We start from the raw sequence: 15,440 nt of genomic DNA on the forward strand, positions 1-15,440 counted from the left end.
AGGCTCGAATTTATGACCCCGAGATCAAGAGTCGGCTGCTTACCTGACTGAGCCACCCAGGTGCCCCTTTTATGGAGACAAGCAAGGTACTAGGAAACACATACTTCTTTTTTTCTCCTAGCTGACTTTCCAGAGGACTTAAATTTATTATGTTAGAAGAACAGCTTAGCAGGCTGTTCTGAACTGACAGCATTAAGGCGGAGGAAGGACCAAGCAGGTGAGCCGGAGTCAGAAGAAATGAGGAAAGAAAAAGGGAAAGGAAGGAGACACGGGAGAGAGAAGGAAAATAAGAAACTAGCAGAGAGTAACAGTGGCTCCAAACTTTAATGTATTCCAAGGAATGTGTATTCTGGGTTCTACCCACAGAGATTCCGAATCAGGAATTCTAGAGGGGAGAGGAGGCTGAGAATCTGCATTTCAACAGTCGTCCAAGAGACACGTACACATGGTCAGACAGCCACACTTGGAGAAACACTAGAACTGAGAGTAGAACAGAGAGGCCCATAAAAATTAACTGTCTCCTTCATTTTCCAGAGCTGTTAGAATCGCCACTTTAATTCAGCTAAGGCTTGGGCAGGCAATGGCAGGGTGACCGGGTGACTAGAAGTGAGAGGAAGCACTAAAGCCTCTCCAGCCCTTCCACCGAGTGGGATGTCCAGGAAGCCAATGCAGATGATGCTCCGAGCTGGAGGAGAGGAAGGAGGAGGGCCCTCCAAGTCCTCCGGGAAGGGAAGGCTAGGGTGGCCTCTGTCCTTGGACCCATCCCTGCATTTGATCCTATTCTTCTTCACTATTTAGCAATGGTCGGGCGTAGGGATGAAAACCATGAATAAGAACGATGAAATAATAACACTCATCGTTAGAAACAACAAACACAAGAAAATGACTCTTGACAATCCTCTGAACACCTGGGATGGTCCCCTGGGACTGTGTGTCGAAAATAACCCATTTTCAGTAATTCCCCTCTATCCTCTCTTCTCATTCCTCCGGTCTGCTTTGAGATTGCGTCTCATGACCCAACCTATCCAGCACACATGCCGTCCTTCCTTTAATAATCCAGAGCCTTGGGATCCCTGGGTGGCGCAGCGGTTTGGCGCCAGCCTTTGGCCCAGGGCGCGATCCCGGAGACCCGGGATCGAATCCCACATCGGGCTCCCGGTGCATGGAGCCTGCTTCTTCCTCTGCCTGTGTCTCTGCCTCTCTCTCTCTCTCTGTGACTATCATAAATAAATTAAAAAAAAAAAATAATCCAGAGCCTTTTCATCTTTCTTGAGAAACATGCAAGAGGGTACTTGTAGAAGACAAACCCTGCTTTTTGGGTTAAAAACCCTGCTTTGTCGCAAAGTGGGTAAGTTTTCTTCTCAGATCTCAGGGAGTCAGGAAGGGCGTGATGGCTTCTTCCACATCAACTATCTCAGGAGGATAAGCAAGATGCTGATAGCAAAGCCGGGGGAAGGCAGGAACTAAGGCGGCAAGGACGGGTGCTCAGCAGCAGCCTGGACCACAGGGGCTCCCCAGAGAACACTCCCTGGTTGCTCCCCCCTGCTCAGGTGCCCTGCCCAAACTCACGGATTTCCTTTAAGCCCCCTTAGAGCTTACATGTGGGGGGCAAAGTCAGATAACAAAACGCACAAAGGTGAGGACGATAATAACAGGTGTGAGCGCCCTTGTCTCAACTACTTTATATTAACACGAATTCCTAAAGCCCCGGCGAGAGCTACGGCTAATGCTGGCTTAGGGATGAGGGCCCCGAGGTCAGTGTGGGTAAAAGCCTTTGGCCTCACGGTCTGGGCGCTGCCCCGGAATTCTCGGACTTTGTGGTTCCAGAGCCGAGCCCCAGAGGCCTCCAGACCTCTGCAGACTGTGCCGCCCTCACCCAGGCCGCTAGGACACACGGCAGAACTGGGTCGGTCCCGCTTCGTCCTGGGCTAGGCGAGGGGCTCGGCTCAGGCTCCGCGGGCTGAACGACGGGCCTTCGTCTCTCAGGCCTGTCCAGCTCTAGAATGCTCTCTGGTTTCCACAGAAGGAAATTCCGGTGACTCTTGAAACAGGTGGAACAGTGCTCGGCCTCAGTCATGACCACAGAACGCAACTCAGGATTTCAGAGCCGCCGTCCATCCGTCCATCCTCCATCCACCTGCCGGAGACCACAGTGCTTGCCGCGCTGCCTGCCGGGGCGAAGGTGGAGAAGAATACCTCCTCTGCCATTAGGGGGCCGCGGGGGGCATTAGGCCACGGGGGCAGCCTGCACCGTGCGTCACGCTTCCACACGCACACGGCCTCTGACCCGGCGGTTCCACGGCTTCCAATGTATCTCCAGGGCCCAAATCGCACTCGAGAGAAACCATTCAATTGCCCTGTGTCCTTTGTCCTCCCAGGAACACGGCTACTACTTGCCTTCCCTTTCAAGGGACGTCCAGGAAAGCTTCCCGATTAAAAAATGTCTACAAGACAACATGGTTTATGAACTTTACTGCTTTCCCACAGGATCTGGGAAAGCAAAAGAAAACACAGAACAAGGACTAGGAGAAATCCCATTGCATCAGGCATCAGCAGTCCACAACCAAGGATGAACTGCACTCTTGTGTATGATCGAGAGTTATCAACTGGGGTATCCTGGCTGGATCCTCCAACTGGGGTACCCTCCAGGGCTCCCTCCCCTCCAGCGCTCAGCAACCCTTATAATAACCTGGCAGCGGCAGGAGGCCCACCCCGGCCAGATGGGATCTGACTCTGCCTCCCTACACTCTCCCCACTCAGCATGCATCCTCTTCCTTCCCACTGTCCTGCAAGACTAACTGAAGCTGGAAAAGAACCCAGGGGGAATTTTATTCTATATTTGAACATACTCTTAGAGATCTAAGACCTGATCCTATAACAAGATTTCAGTTTGTTTGCTTATTTATTTCAAGGGTTTAATATTTAAATAGACATCAAAAGCCTTTGATAGTGCTTCCAGTACTATTTAGAAATACTTATAGAGGGGCAGCCCGGTGGCCCAGCGGTTTAACGCCGCCTTAGGCCCAGGGAGTGATCCTGGAGACCCGGGATCGAGTCCCACGTCGGGCTCCCTGCATGGAGCCTGCTTCTCCCTCTACCTGCGTCTCTGCCTCTCTCTCTCTGTCTCTTATAAATAAATAAATACAATCTTAAGAAAACATAGAAACACTTATAGAAACATTTTTATTTCCTTTTCGGTTTTTAACTTTTTTATTTTGTCACATTTTAATCCAGTTGTTTTTTTGCTATATGGCCTGAGATAAGACTCAACCTGTACCTTTCCCTCAAATAGCTGAGTTGCTCCCAAATCATTAATTGAATATTTCATCATTTCCCCCAGTGACTCATACATAAGTTCTTATGAATATGCTTATTCTTTTTTTCACTTTTTCTGCTGTGTCACTGACCTTTATTCCCAGGCCTTTATTGTTCACATGATGTGAACATAACAACATGTTATGTTGTTAACAACATGTTCTGTTACCTGACAGTTCACGTTCTCTCATTAACTTGTGCAGTATCCCTACCTATTCTTGTTTGCTCAGACTTCCCAATTACTTTTAGAACATTCTTGTAAAAAGAAAAAAAATTCCACTGGGACTGTGTCCAGTGCATCAAACTTATAGATTAAATTAATGCACATTAATAGGTTTTCCCATCCAGAAATATATGATAGGTCTGCCTAAGAGCAAGCAGTTGGGGAAAAAAAAAAAAGTACAAAACAGAAGAATCTTGAGTGAGTTCCTGAATTACCACATAATGACAAAGACAGTTCAGGCTGCAGTGGTTCTCTAGACAGCTAAAAAAAAAACTTGCATAAAAAATCTGCTTAAAGCAATTTAGAGGATCCCTGGGTGGCTCAGCGGTTTAGTGCCTGCCTTTGACCCAGGGCATGATCCTGGAGTCCTGGGATCGAGTCCCATGTCGGGCTCCCTGTGTGGAGACTGCTTCTCCCTCTGCCTGTGTCTCTGCCCCCCTCTCTCTCTCTCTGGGTCTCTCATGAATAAATAAATAAAATCTTTTTTTTTTTTTTTAAAGATTTTTTATTTATTTATTCATGATAGTCACAGAGAGAGAGAGAGAGGCAGAGACACAGGCAGAGGGAGAAGCAGGCTCCATGCACCGGGAGCCCGACGTGGGATTCGATCCCGGGTCTCCAGGATCGCGCCCTGGGCCAAAGGCAGGCGCCAAACCGCTGCGCCACCCAGGGATCCCAAATAAATAAAATCTTTAAAAAAAAAAGCAATTTAAAGTAGGCTTTTCCTTTCCACACATCTGCTGCAGCAGGTGGACTAAACAGTGCTGGACTTTGAGCTTTGACACCAAAATCTGATGCGCTGGGGTGCACGCAGACCAGACACCTCTTGGGGGCATAAGGGCCTGCCTGAGCCTGGGGAGCCCAGAATTCCACACCAGGCGTGGGCACCCACTACCAATCTGACCAAGGCCAAGGCACATGCTCTCTTCCTGCCTTGGTTTCGGCACTGCAGAAAAGGAGGGGGCGCATGAGCTTAGACAAACGTAGATGACCCTCGCTCTCTTCCGTGCTGACACGCTGGAATCCTGACCCACTTCTACTTTTTTGTTCTCCTTAGGCTTAGCTTCCTCAGTGTGTGCCTCGATTAACCGGAGGTCGTGAGCTGCTCTTCTGGTTCTGTCAGGGACCCGCACACAGGTAACTGGGAGAAGGCCCCAGCTACGGGGGCCAGGGCAGCAGCTGCCAGGAAGCTAAAACCCAAGCTGTCCGGGACACTCCCTCCAAACCTAAGCCACTCTCTCCCCCTCCCCACCCCCCTGGCCCCTCCCACCTGCACCAGAGCCTCCCGATTCCTCTTCAACACCATTTCCAAACCTTCTACCTTTTCCTGAAAGTGATCTTGATAGATGTAATGGGAAAGAAAGGAGATAACAGGAATCAAAATACTCTTATTAGGGAAAAAAAATCTAGAGTATGGAAATTTAGAAGAGTATGTCCCTCCTCCCCCCTTTTTTAAAGCAACTTAATTCAAGTAATTGCAAACAAGGTGCAACTCAGTTTCCAAACTGGGTTGAGATCAGGACATTCCGGGGCCCACTGGTATCGTTAGGCATTGATCCCCCAAAAAGATCTGGGGTGGGGCTTGGATCCCTATTACTGAAAGACTAGTTCTTGGTGATGCAGAGAGCTACAGAAAAGGGGGGGCTGCTGGACCCACAAGTGCGGGTGGGCCCCGCAGTACAACCCTCCACCCGGGCAGGACTCGGGAATCACTGGTGTTTCCGAAGCCCTAAGCACTCTTATGGGGCCGCCTGGGGGGCTCAGCGGTTGAGCTTCTGCCTTGGGCCCAGGGCGTGACCCCGGGGTCCTGGTCCCACATCGGGCTCCCCGCAGGGAGCCTGCTTCTCCCTCTGCCTGTGTCTCTGCCTCTCTGTGTCTCTCACGAATAAATATAAAAGCTCTTGTGAACAGAGAAGGAAATGGTGGCTGCCCGGTGGGGGCGAGGGCGCCTGCAAGCCGGGCGTGCGCGGGCCACGGTCCCGGGTGACCTGCCCCCGCTGGGACGCGCCGGCCTGCCGGGCGACCTGCCGGGTGTCCTGCCGGGTGTCCTGCCGGGCGACCTGCCGGGTGTCCTGCCGGGCGTCCTGCCGGGTGTCCTGCCGGGTGTCCTGCCGGGCGACCTGCCGGGCGACCTGCGGCTGCGGCTGCGGCTGCGGGGAGGCGGCGGGTCCCGGCCGCGGAAGGTTTCGGCCCCGGCGCCCAGGCCGCTCCTCCCGGCGGGACTCGGCAGCCGCTCCTCCCCGGGCCCGGGCCCGCCGCGCACCGCCTCCCGCCCCGAGCAGCTCAGGGCCTCGGGCCGCGCCAGGGCCGCAGCCGCAGCGCCGCTGCTCCGGGAGCTCGGCCCGATTTCGGGGCGCCCCTGACTCCTGCGGCCCCCACAAGCTCGGCGGATTCCCACCCGACGCGGGTGCCCCCGAGGGACGCGGCGGCCGGCGCCGGATTCGCACTCGGGGCGGGGGCGCGGGCGCGGGCGCGGGCGCGGGCGCGGGCGCGGGCGCAGCCGACGGGGCGAGACACGCGCGGCCTCGGGGAGGCCGTTGCCGGGAGGGCCGCCGCCGCCCCGGGGCCACCCGCCGGGCCGGGAGCGCGCCCACCTTCCAGGCTCCCGGCCCAGGGCCCGATCCCCGCGGCCCCCCCGCCCGGCGCCTTACCTGCCGCGGGGCACAAAGCTCCGGCCTCCGCGCCGCCGCCCGCCGCCGCCTGCTTGCCGGGCCTCGGTGGCGGGCGCCGGGCTGCGATTGGCGGAGGAGCGGGGGGGGGGGGGTGGGGGGCGGGGGGAGCGGGGCCAGGGAGGGGAGAGTGGAGGGAGCAGGGGGGGCGGGGAGGGGAGGGGAGGGGTGGAGGGAGCAGGGGGCAGGGGGGCCCTGCCTCACGCCCCCGGGTGGGAGAGCCTGGCCGCAGTGGTCCACCTGGCGGAGGAGCAGAGGCCGCGGGGCGGGGAGGCCTGGGACCGGGTGGTAGCTCATTATAGTTTTAATTTGCATTTCCCTAATAAAGATGATGCTGAACACCTTTTCCTAAGCATGTTGGCCATTTGTACCTCTCCTCTGGAGAAATAGCTATTGAAGTTATTTTGAATCAGGTTGTTTGTGGTTGAGGTTTAGGAGTACACCATATATTCCGGATATTAATGCTTTATTAGATACATGATTTGCTAATATTTTCTGCTGTTCTGAGTTACCTTTCTACTCTGATGATAGCGTCTTCTGATATAAAATATCTTTAAATTTTCAGAGTCAATTTCTCTAATTTTCCTTTTGTTACTGTGCCTTTGATGTCATATCAGAAATCATTGCCAAGTTGGATATCCCAAAACTTTTGTCCTGTTTTCTAGAAATTTTGTTTCAGGTCTTAATTTGGTCCTTGATCCATTTTGAGTTAATGTGGATATCCAGTTTTCCCAACACCATTTGTTGAACAGACTATCCTTTCACACTGAACAGACTTGACGTCCCTCTCAAAAATCATTTGACCATATGTGTGAGAGTTTATTTCTGGGGTCTCTATTTTATCCCATTACTTGACATATCTGTCTTTATGCCAATACCACAGTTTTGATTACCTATGGCTTTGTAATAAATTTTGAAGTCAAGAAGTGAGTCCTCCTCCTCTCTTGTTCTTTTTCAAGATCATTTTGGCAATTCATGATCCCTCGAGATTCCATATGAATTTAGGAATGAGTTTTCCTATCTCTGCAAAAAAGAAGACATTGGAAATTTTGTTGGGACTGAATTGAATCTGTATATTACTTTGGGTAGTATTGACACTTTAATGATATTAAGTCTTCTAATACATGAACATGGGATACATTTCCATTTATATATGTCTTCTTCAGTTTCTTTCAGCAAGCTTTTATAGTTTTCATTGTACAAGTTTTTCATCTCCTTGGTTAATTTTTTTTTTTTAATTTTTATTTATTTATGATAGAGAGAGAGAGAGAGAGGCAGAGACACAGGCAGAGGGAGAAGCAGGCTCCATGCACCGGGAGCCCGACGTGGGATTCGATCCCGGGTCTCCAGGATCACGCCCTGGGCCAAAGGCAGGCGCCAAACCGCTGCGCTACCCAGGGATCCCTCCTTGGTTAATTTCTAAGTATTTTATTCTTTTAAATGCTGTTGTAAATTAACTTACTTTGGTCATTATTTTCAGGTTATTCATTGTTAGTGTATAGAAATGCAGGTGATTTTTGTGTCCTGCTACATTCCTGAATTCACTTATTACTTACAATAGTTTTCTCTAGGATTTTCAAATTTTCTACATATTAGATTAAATCATCCATGAACAGAGATAATTTTACTTATTCTTTTCCAATTTGGATGACTTTGGTTTCTTTTAACTGTCTAAATGCATTGGCTACTCCACTGGGCTCCGAGCTGGGCATAGACCCTGCTCAGGATTCCTCTCTCCCTCTGCTCTTCTCTCCCTCTAAAATAAATTTTTTTAAAAAATAGAAAAAAAATATTAAAAATGCATTGGCTAGATCTCCATACTCCTCTAGCTCACCACTTAATATCACCTTTTTGATATCTAAAATATGTGTCAATCTTAACATGTCCCTAATCTGTGCCCCTAAATCCGCCCCCCCCCCCCCCCCATTTATCCTTCCCATATTATCACCACATCATTGGCAACTTCAACCTTCCAGTTGTTCAGGCCAGAAACTCTGATGTTATTTTTGACTCACCTTTCTTTTCTATCCCACATCCATGCATCAGGAAATTCTGTTGGCTAGATCTTCCTAGCATATCTAGAAACTGATTACTTTTTACTCATACCTCCATCAGAGTCACAGAAGTGTCTTCTCTGGCCTTCCTGCAGTTTATGCCCATGCAGGACAAGAATGATCTTTATTTATTATTATTTTTAAAGATTTCATTTATTTATTCACGAGAAACACAGGAAAGAGAGAGAGGCAGAGACAGAAGCAGGCTCCATGCAGGGAGCCCGACATGGGACTCAATCCTGAGTCTCCAGGATCAGAGCTGAAGGCGGCGCTAAACCACTGAGCCACCTGGGCTGCCCAAGAATGACCTTTAAAAAAAAAAAGGAAAAGAACAAAAGATTGTGTCCTTTCTTTGCTCAAACCCTCCAATGGTTTTCTATACAATTTAGAGGAGAAGCCAAAACACCTGAAAGGCTCTACAAGGCCCTATATGGTTGGCTTCTCTGTTGCTCCTGCAACCTCATCTACTACTGTGACCCTCCTGTTGGATTACTCTGGTCCAGTCACTCTGGACCTCATCCTATTCCTTGAACAAGACAGGAAGGCTTCTGCAGTAAGGCCTTTGCCCTGGCTGACCCCTCTCTGGAATGCATGGCTGATTCCCACTCTTCCTGATTTTGCTCAAATTCCACCTCAGTGACAACTACTCTGACCACTCTATTCAAAAGTATCTCCTGCCCTGCTCCTGACTTCCTTAGTTGGCTATTATTTCTTCCTATAGCACTTACACCTTCTAATGTATTCAAATACTTAATTAGTTACTACATGTAATTACTGTTCATTATCCATCCCTTATATCCACCTTAGTATTTCCTCTTGTGTCATGATATACCTTTTCTTAAAGAAATAACTGCACAAAAAGGATCCTATACCTTTACTGGCATTTCAAAGCCTAGGTCATAAGCTAAACTCAAGGATCGCAAGATTAATAAACTATATGGAGGGAGGTCCCTGGGTGGCACAGCGGTTTAGCGCCTGCCTTTGGCCCAGGGCGCGATCCTGGAGACCCAGGATCGAGTCCCACATTGGGCTCCCTGCAGGAGCCTGCTTCTCCCTCTGCCTGTGTCTCTGCCTCTCTCTCTCTCTCTCTGTCTCTCTCTCTGTGACTATCATAAAAAAAAAAAAACAAAAAAAAAAACTATATGGAGAAGAGGTGGTTCCCCAAAATGGAATGCTGAACTCTGTTATTAGAAGGAGAGATACTGGCTAAGCAAAACCCACAGATGTTCACTTGCTGAGTCAGACTTAGCACACAGAGCAACTTTGAGGAAGCCTGTGAGAGGGGCCACACGTATCCTTGAATATAGAGTGTAAGGATGGCTGGGCAGCCCGGGTGGCTCAGCGGTTTAGTGCCCTTCAGGCCGGGACGTGATTCTGGAGACCCAGGACTCAGGATCAAGTCCCATGTCAGGTTCCCTGCATGGAGCCTGCTTCTCCCTCTGCCTGTGTCTCTGCCTCTCTCTATGTGTGTCTCTCATGAATAAATAAATAAAATTTTGAAGAAAAAAAAATGAAGTGTAAGGATGGAACTACAAACACTCTACCTTTCTGGTAATAATGTGTTTCAAATATGTTAGTTTATTATGTTACTATTTATTAACATAATAGTTTATTATGTTATGTTACTATGTTAGTTACATTGTACAAAGTAGTAACCCTCTCCAGCCTGAAGGACTCTGATAGGTTGTGGGGACAGTAACAGACTGCCCTAGTCTACAAGTAATGGAAAAACCCCACTCAAAAATCATTAAACAAGTAAGGAGCTATATTAGATCTCCAGTGCCATTTCTCTATCAATTTCTTTACATATTTTCCCCTTCTAGGAGTAATAGATTTTGTATAGATTTTGATTAAAATGACACGATACACTAGATGTAAAATTCTAGGATCAGATATCCAAGGATATAAGAAGGAATCAAAGTGGCAAGATTTGGTGAAATCTCTGATGAGTTATTGTGCTGTAGGTTCCTCTTCCCCCCATTTGAGGAAAGCTACAGTCAGCCTATTTCCCTCATATCACACCTATGGGCTACCCCACCAGCCTGGCTGGGGGACCAGAGTACCAGAGTCAATATACTTGGGGACTCTCTGGACTGTTCTCTATCTCCCACTGGGGAGAGATAGGCTTCAGACAGCTGGGGTGGATAGTCCAGCTGTGTGCTGCTGTGCTGGAGTTGGTCAGCATGCACATAGGGTCAGTAGTCCACAGGACACATTTGTGTTTCCCATGGGTCACACATTCCTGTGGGCAATGCAGGAGAGACAGTTGTCTTGGGTCTGGTCCAATAAAGCTGCCTGAAGGGACAAAGGGATCCCCTCAGCAAGAAGCTGGAGGTGAATGTCAAATTTGAGTTTCCCAGTACAGAGTTTCCTTTAGATTTAGCCCCACTTTTGATAACTTCATTTTAGAGCATATCAAAACACATGAACTCCAAGCTCCAGCTCCCTCCCTTCAAAGTCATCTGAATGAATTTTTAAGGCTCTGTAGCCCTGGTTAGCACTAGTCCCATGGTTGCATCTAACTGGAGGACAGACTGGAGAAGATAGGGGACCAAATGGAATGCTTAGTAGGTCGTACTTATTCTGCCGTCTAAGGCCATCGTGTAGTCCAGCATTCTACACGTATTTATTGGGCATATACTATGAGCACTGGTATAAGGTGCTGGAAAAATATATTATAGTTCTAAATGACAGAGCTTTGAGGGTGTTGTAATTTTGGAAGCATGTCAGACAAAGTCAGGAGAGTACAGTGTTCAGCATATTCTGGCCTGATTATGAATCCTTCTAAGATACCACCCAAGGAGGGGGGCCCTGCCTAAGGCCCTGCATATGTGGGGAGGAGTGATCAGCTTGAAAAGAATGGGGAATAGGGATCCCTGGGTGGCGCAGCGGTTTGGTGCCTGCCTTTGGCCCAGGGCGCGATCCTGGAGACCCGGGATCAAATCCCACGTCGGGCTCCCGGTGCATGGAGCCTGCTTCTCCCTCTGCCTATGTCTCTGCCTCTCTCTCTCACTGCGTGCCTATCATAAAAAGAAAAAAAAAAAGAATGGGGAATAAATGTAAATGTGACCTTATAGAAACAGGCAGGGGAAATTGGAGGACGTCAGAAACATATCTATAAATTCTTAAATTTTGACGGTGAGGAACACACAGCTGGGAAGGGATTACCACATTATCCATTTTAACAGAAAAACCCTCGTGCCTTTGATAGAGTTACTCATGGATCCTCTTTAAGATTTGGTGAGATTCTTCCTTTTCTGGAAATACTTCTTAGAATAAACAGCCTCCATTTTATGCTATTTAAATTGCCTACCCAGAGAAATGGCTCAACTTTGTTAACTCCTTATATTAGCGCACATTTTCTTTACTCTCTGTAAAAATGGACTGACCCAATCTACTATGGCTTCAATAAAAAATAGTATACAGGAGGAGGAGTTAAGATGGCAGAGGAGTAGGGGGGACCCTAAATTTGTCTCATCCCTCAAATAGGACTAGATAGTTATGAAATCATCCTGAACACCAGAGAAATCAGAGATCTGGAAAAAACAAAACAACAAAAAACAAAATCTGTGAAGTCAATGGTAGAAAAACAACCACTGTTTGGAAAAGGTAGGAGGTGCAAAGACTTCAATCCGGATTGAAGATGTAGTGGAGAGGAGGGAGCCTGCTTAAAGAGCTACTGCAAAGTATGAGAAGCAGCTGAGTGCAAAATTGGAACGTTTAGAAGTTGGTAGGGTGGGGCCCTGCCTGGCTCAAAGGTGCTGGGTGGTGAAGCAGGGTAGAATCCCAGGTGGGCCAACGTGGTTGGAGGACCCTTGGGTTGCAAGGAAAACGGGTGGGGAGGCTGGGTGAGGTGGAGTTTCCAGGCCTAGGAGCCAGGAGGCTGCTGAGAACAGCAAGTCAAGATGCCAGCTTGCTTCTCTCTGTTGCCATAAACTGAACCGCTGCACCGTCCCATGACTGCTTTCCTGGGAAGGGTCCAGCAAAAGGCAGAAGTATGACAAGAACCTCCCCCCTCTCGGAGGAATAGTGTGGGTCCCCACCGTGGGAGTTCCTACAATTTGGAATTTTGAAACTTAGTTGAGGGCCTGAGATAAAAACGTTTGGCCACAGGCCTGGTGAGCTCAGAGTTCGGATGGAAACCCGGGAAACAAGAGTGAGTGATTGCTTTTTGGTGAGGGCTCACAGAAGAGTGGGGGATGTACTTGCAGCTCTGGGGCTGGGGGGCAGGGAGGGGGTAATAGCCATAGTGACCCTGAAAACCTTCACCACCTACTGGAACTGGAGCCAGTACCTTGAAACTTGCCTCTTGTACCGGGGGGGCTTTTCTCCGCTGGGGCAAGTGCCCCCTGAGAATCCGCAGAAGGGCCCCTTCCCCAGAAGACCAGCACCACCAACTCACGCTTGTACAGCTCACTGATCACAAAGGGCTGCAAAGCTTCAGCTCTTGGAAAAAACACTGTACAGAAATCTTTGTATTTTTAATCTTTACTCTTTTAGGATTATTTTTTGTTATTTTCATTTTTTTGACTTTTAAAATTCTTTTCTAATTTTTATTTTAAAATATACATTATAGGGATCCCTGGGTGGCTCAGCGGTTTAGCATCTGCCTTCCGCCCAGGGCCTGATCCTGGAGACCCTGGATCGAGTCCCACGTTAGGCTCCCTGCATGGAGCCTGCTTCTCCCTCTGCCTGTGTCTCTGCCTCTCTCTCCCTCTCTCTGTGTATCTCATGAATAAATAAATAAAATCTTTAAAAAATATATATATACATAATATATGTGTTATTTTTTGTTTCCTTTCATTGTACTGTATTTCATTTTATTTACATATATGTTTTTCTTTCCTTCTTATTTTGGCATCTAGTTTCTTTTAAGAAGCAGACCGAAATACACTCAGGATCTAGGTTTTTGTTTTGTTTGGGTTTTTTCGTTTGTTTGGTTTGGTTTGGTTTTGCTTGTTTTGTTTTTCTCTATTATCATTGATGTTATTGGAGTTATTTCTCTTTCTTTCTTCTTTTCTTTTATAGGCAGAAATGCTGAGACAGAGAAATTCACACCAAAAGAAAGAACAGGATGTAGTACTCACTGCCAGGGATTTAATCAATATGGATAGAAGTAAGATTCTGAACTAGAATTTAAAACAATGATTGTGAAGATACTTAGCTGGGCTTGAAAAAAGCATAAAAGACGCTAGAGAATCCCTTACTGGAGACCTAAGAGAACTAAAATCTAGTTAGGGCAAAATTAAAAATGCTATTATCAAAGATGCAGTCCTAAGTGGAGGCTATAAAAACAAGGATGAATGAAGCAGAAGAAATTATATGGAAGATAAAAGGATAGAAAATAAGGAAGCTGAAAAGAAGGGAAAAAGAAAACTACTGAATCACAAAGGGAAACACAGAACTCAGCGATTCCATAAAGGAAAATAATATGTGGATAATAGGGGTCACAGAAGATGAGGAGCAGGAGAAAGGATCAGAAGGTTTATTTGAACAAATTATAACTGAGAATTTCCCTAATCTGGGGAAGGAAACACATTCAAATCTAGATTTGTACCAACACAAACCTACTGAATTTAATTCAACACTTCTTTACAGGTATTTTTTTTTTTTTTAAGATGTACAATCAAATACAGTGCTTTACACTCATGATAGTTTTTCTCATAGTGGTTATACCACTAACTGTATAGAGTTAGGTTTATTTCCTTAATTTTTGCTTTAGACAGGTTTTCTCTTTAAAATTTTTAAAAAACTTGAGTGTTTATGTGAGATTTTGAGGCCAATCTACTAATACAAATACTGTTTTTTTTTTTTAAGATTTTATTTATTTATTCATGAGAGACACACAGAGGGAGAGAGAGGCAGAGACACGGGCAGAGGGAGAAACATGCTCCATGAAGGGAGCCTGATGCGGGACTCGATCCCAGGTCTCCAGGATCGCACCCTGGGCTGAAGGCAGCGCTAAACCACTGGGCTACCAGCGCTGCCCACAAATACTGTTAAAATAGGTATGTTTTGCATATTTAATTTCATATCTAAAATTTAAAAAATTTTAATTCCAGTGTAGTTAACGTACAGTGTTATATTAGTTTCAGGTGTACTATAAAATAATCCACCAATTCCATATATCACCCTGTGCACATCATAACAAGTATACTTCTTAATCACCATCGTCTATTTCCTCCCCCTCTCCTCCCACCTCCTTCTGGTTTGTTCTCTATATTTAAGAGTCTGTTTCTTGGTTTGCCTCTTTCTTTTTTTTCCTTTGTTCATTTGTTTTGTTTCTTAAATTCGACATATGAGTAAAATCATATGGTATTTGTCTTTCTCTGACTGGTATATTTCACTTAGCATTATATTCTATAGCATCATCCATGTCATTGCAAGTGGCAAGATTTCATTCTCTTTTTAAGGCTGAGTAATATTCCATTGAATATATGTATCACTCCTTCTTTATCCATTTATCTAATCGAAGGACACTTGAGTAACCTTCATAATTTGGCTATTGTAAATTATGGCCCTATAAACATAGGGAGTGCATGTATCCCTCTGAATTAGGGTTTTTGTTTTGGTAAACACTCAAACACTAGTTGCTGGATCATAGGGTTGTTCTATATTTAAAATTTCGAGGAATTTTCATACTATTTTCCACAGTAGCTGCACTTGTTTTCATTCCCTCCAACAGTGCAGGAGGGTTCCTTTTTCTCCACATACTCACCAACACCTGGTGTCTTTTGTGTTGTTGACAGGTATGAGATGGTATCTCATTTTTGATTTGCATTTCCCTGATGAGTGATACTGAGCATCTTCCCATATGTCCGTTGGCCATTTGTATGTGTCCTTTGAAGAAATGTCTGGTCACATTTTATGCCCATTTTTTTTTAAAGATTTTATTTATTTATTCATGATAGACACAGAGAGAGACAGGCAGAGACACAGGCAGAGAGAGAAGCAGGCTCCATGCTGGGAGCCCGACGTGGGACCTGATCCCGGGACTCCAGGATCGCTCCCTGGGCCAAAGGCAGGCACTAAACCGCTGAGCCACCCAGGGATCCCCTTATGCCCATGTTTTAATTGGATTATTTGTTTTGAAGTTTTATGTTATTTATCTATTTTAGTTGCTAATTTGTTATTGGATATATCATTTACAAATATCTTCTCCCATTCAGTAGATTGCCT

General features: G+C 46.8%; 1 protein-coding gene across 6 annotated transcripts in view; it reads right to left on the reverse strand.

Annotated features, from left to right (window-relative positions):
* BLVRA (biliverdin reductase A) overlaps window positions 1–15,440 on the reverse strand; it is a 77,251-nt gene that overhangs the window by 45,901 nt on the left and 15,910 nt on the right. Inside the window, exon 2 of one of the 6 annotated variants that reach the window (XM_025449248.3) lies at window positions 7,101–7,230. The exons of 2 other annotated variants lie outside the window; for them this stretch is intronic. Coding sequence is in view for 1 of the 4 variants with exons in the window: in XM_025449244.3 (XP_025305029.3) it covers window positions 44–193 (150 nt within the window). In the remaining 3 variants the exon portion in view is untranslated. Of the gene's footprint in view, window positions 1–43; window positions 292–6,189; window positions 6,295–7,100; window positions 7,231–15,440 lie in introns of those variants that run through there. 3 more of the 6 variants (XM_025449246.3, XM_025449245.3, XM_025449244.3) reach the window with 3 other exon arrangements.

Source organism: Canis lupus, chromosome 18 (genome assembly GCF_003254725.2).
Source record: "Canis lupus dingo isolate Sandy chromosome 18, ASM325472v2, whole genome shotgun sequence".
Lineage (NCBI taxonomy): Eukaryota > Metazoa > Chordata > Mammalia > Carnivora > Canidae > Canis > Canis lupus.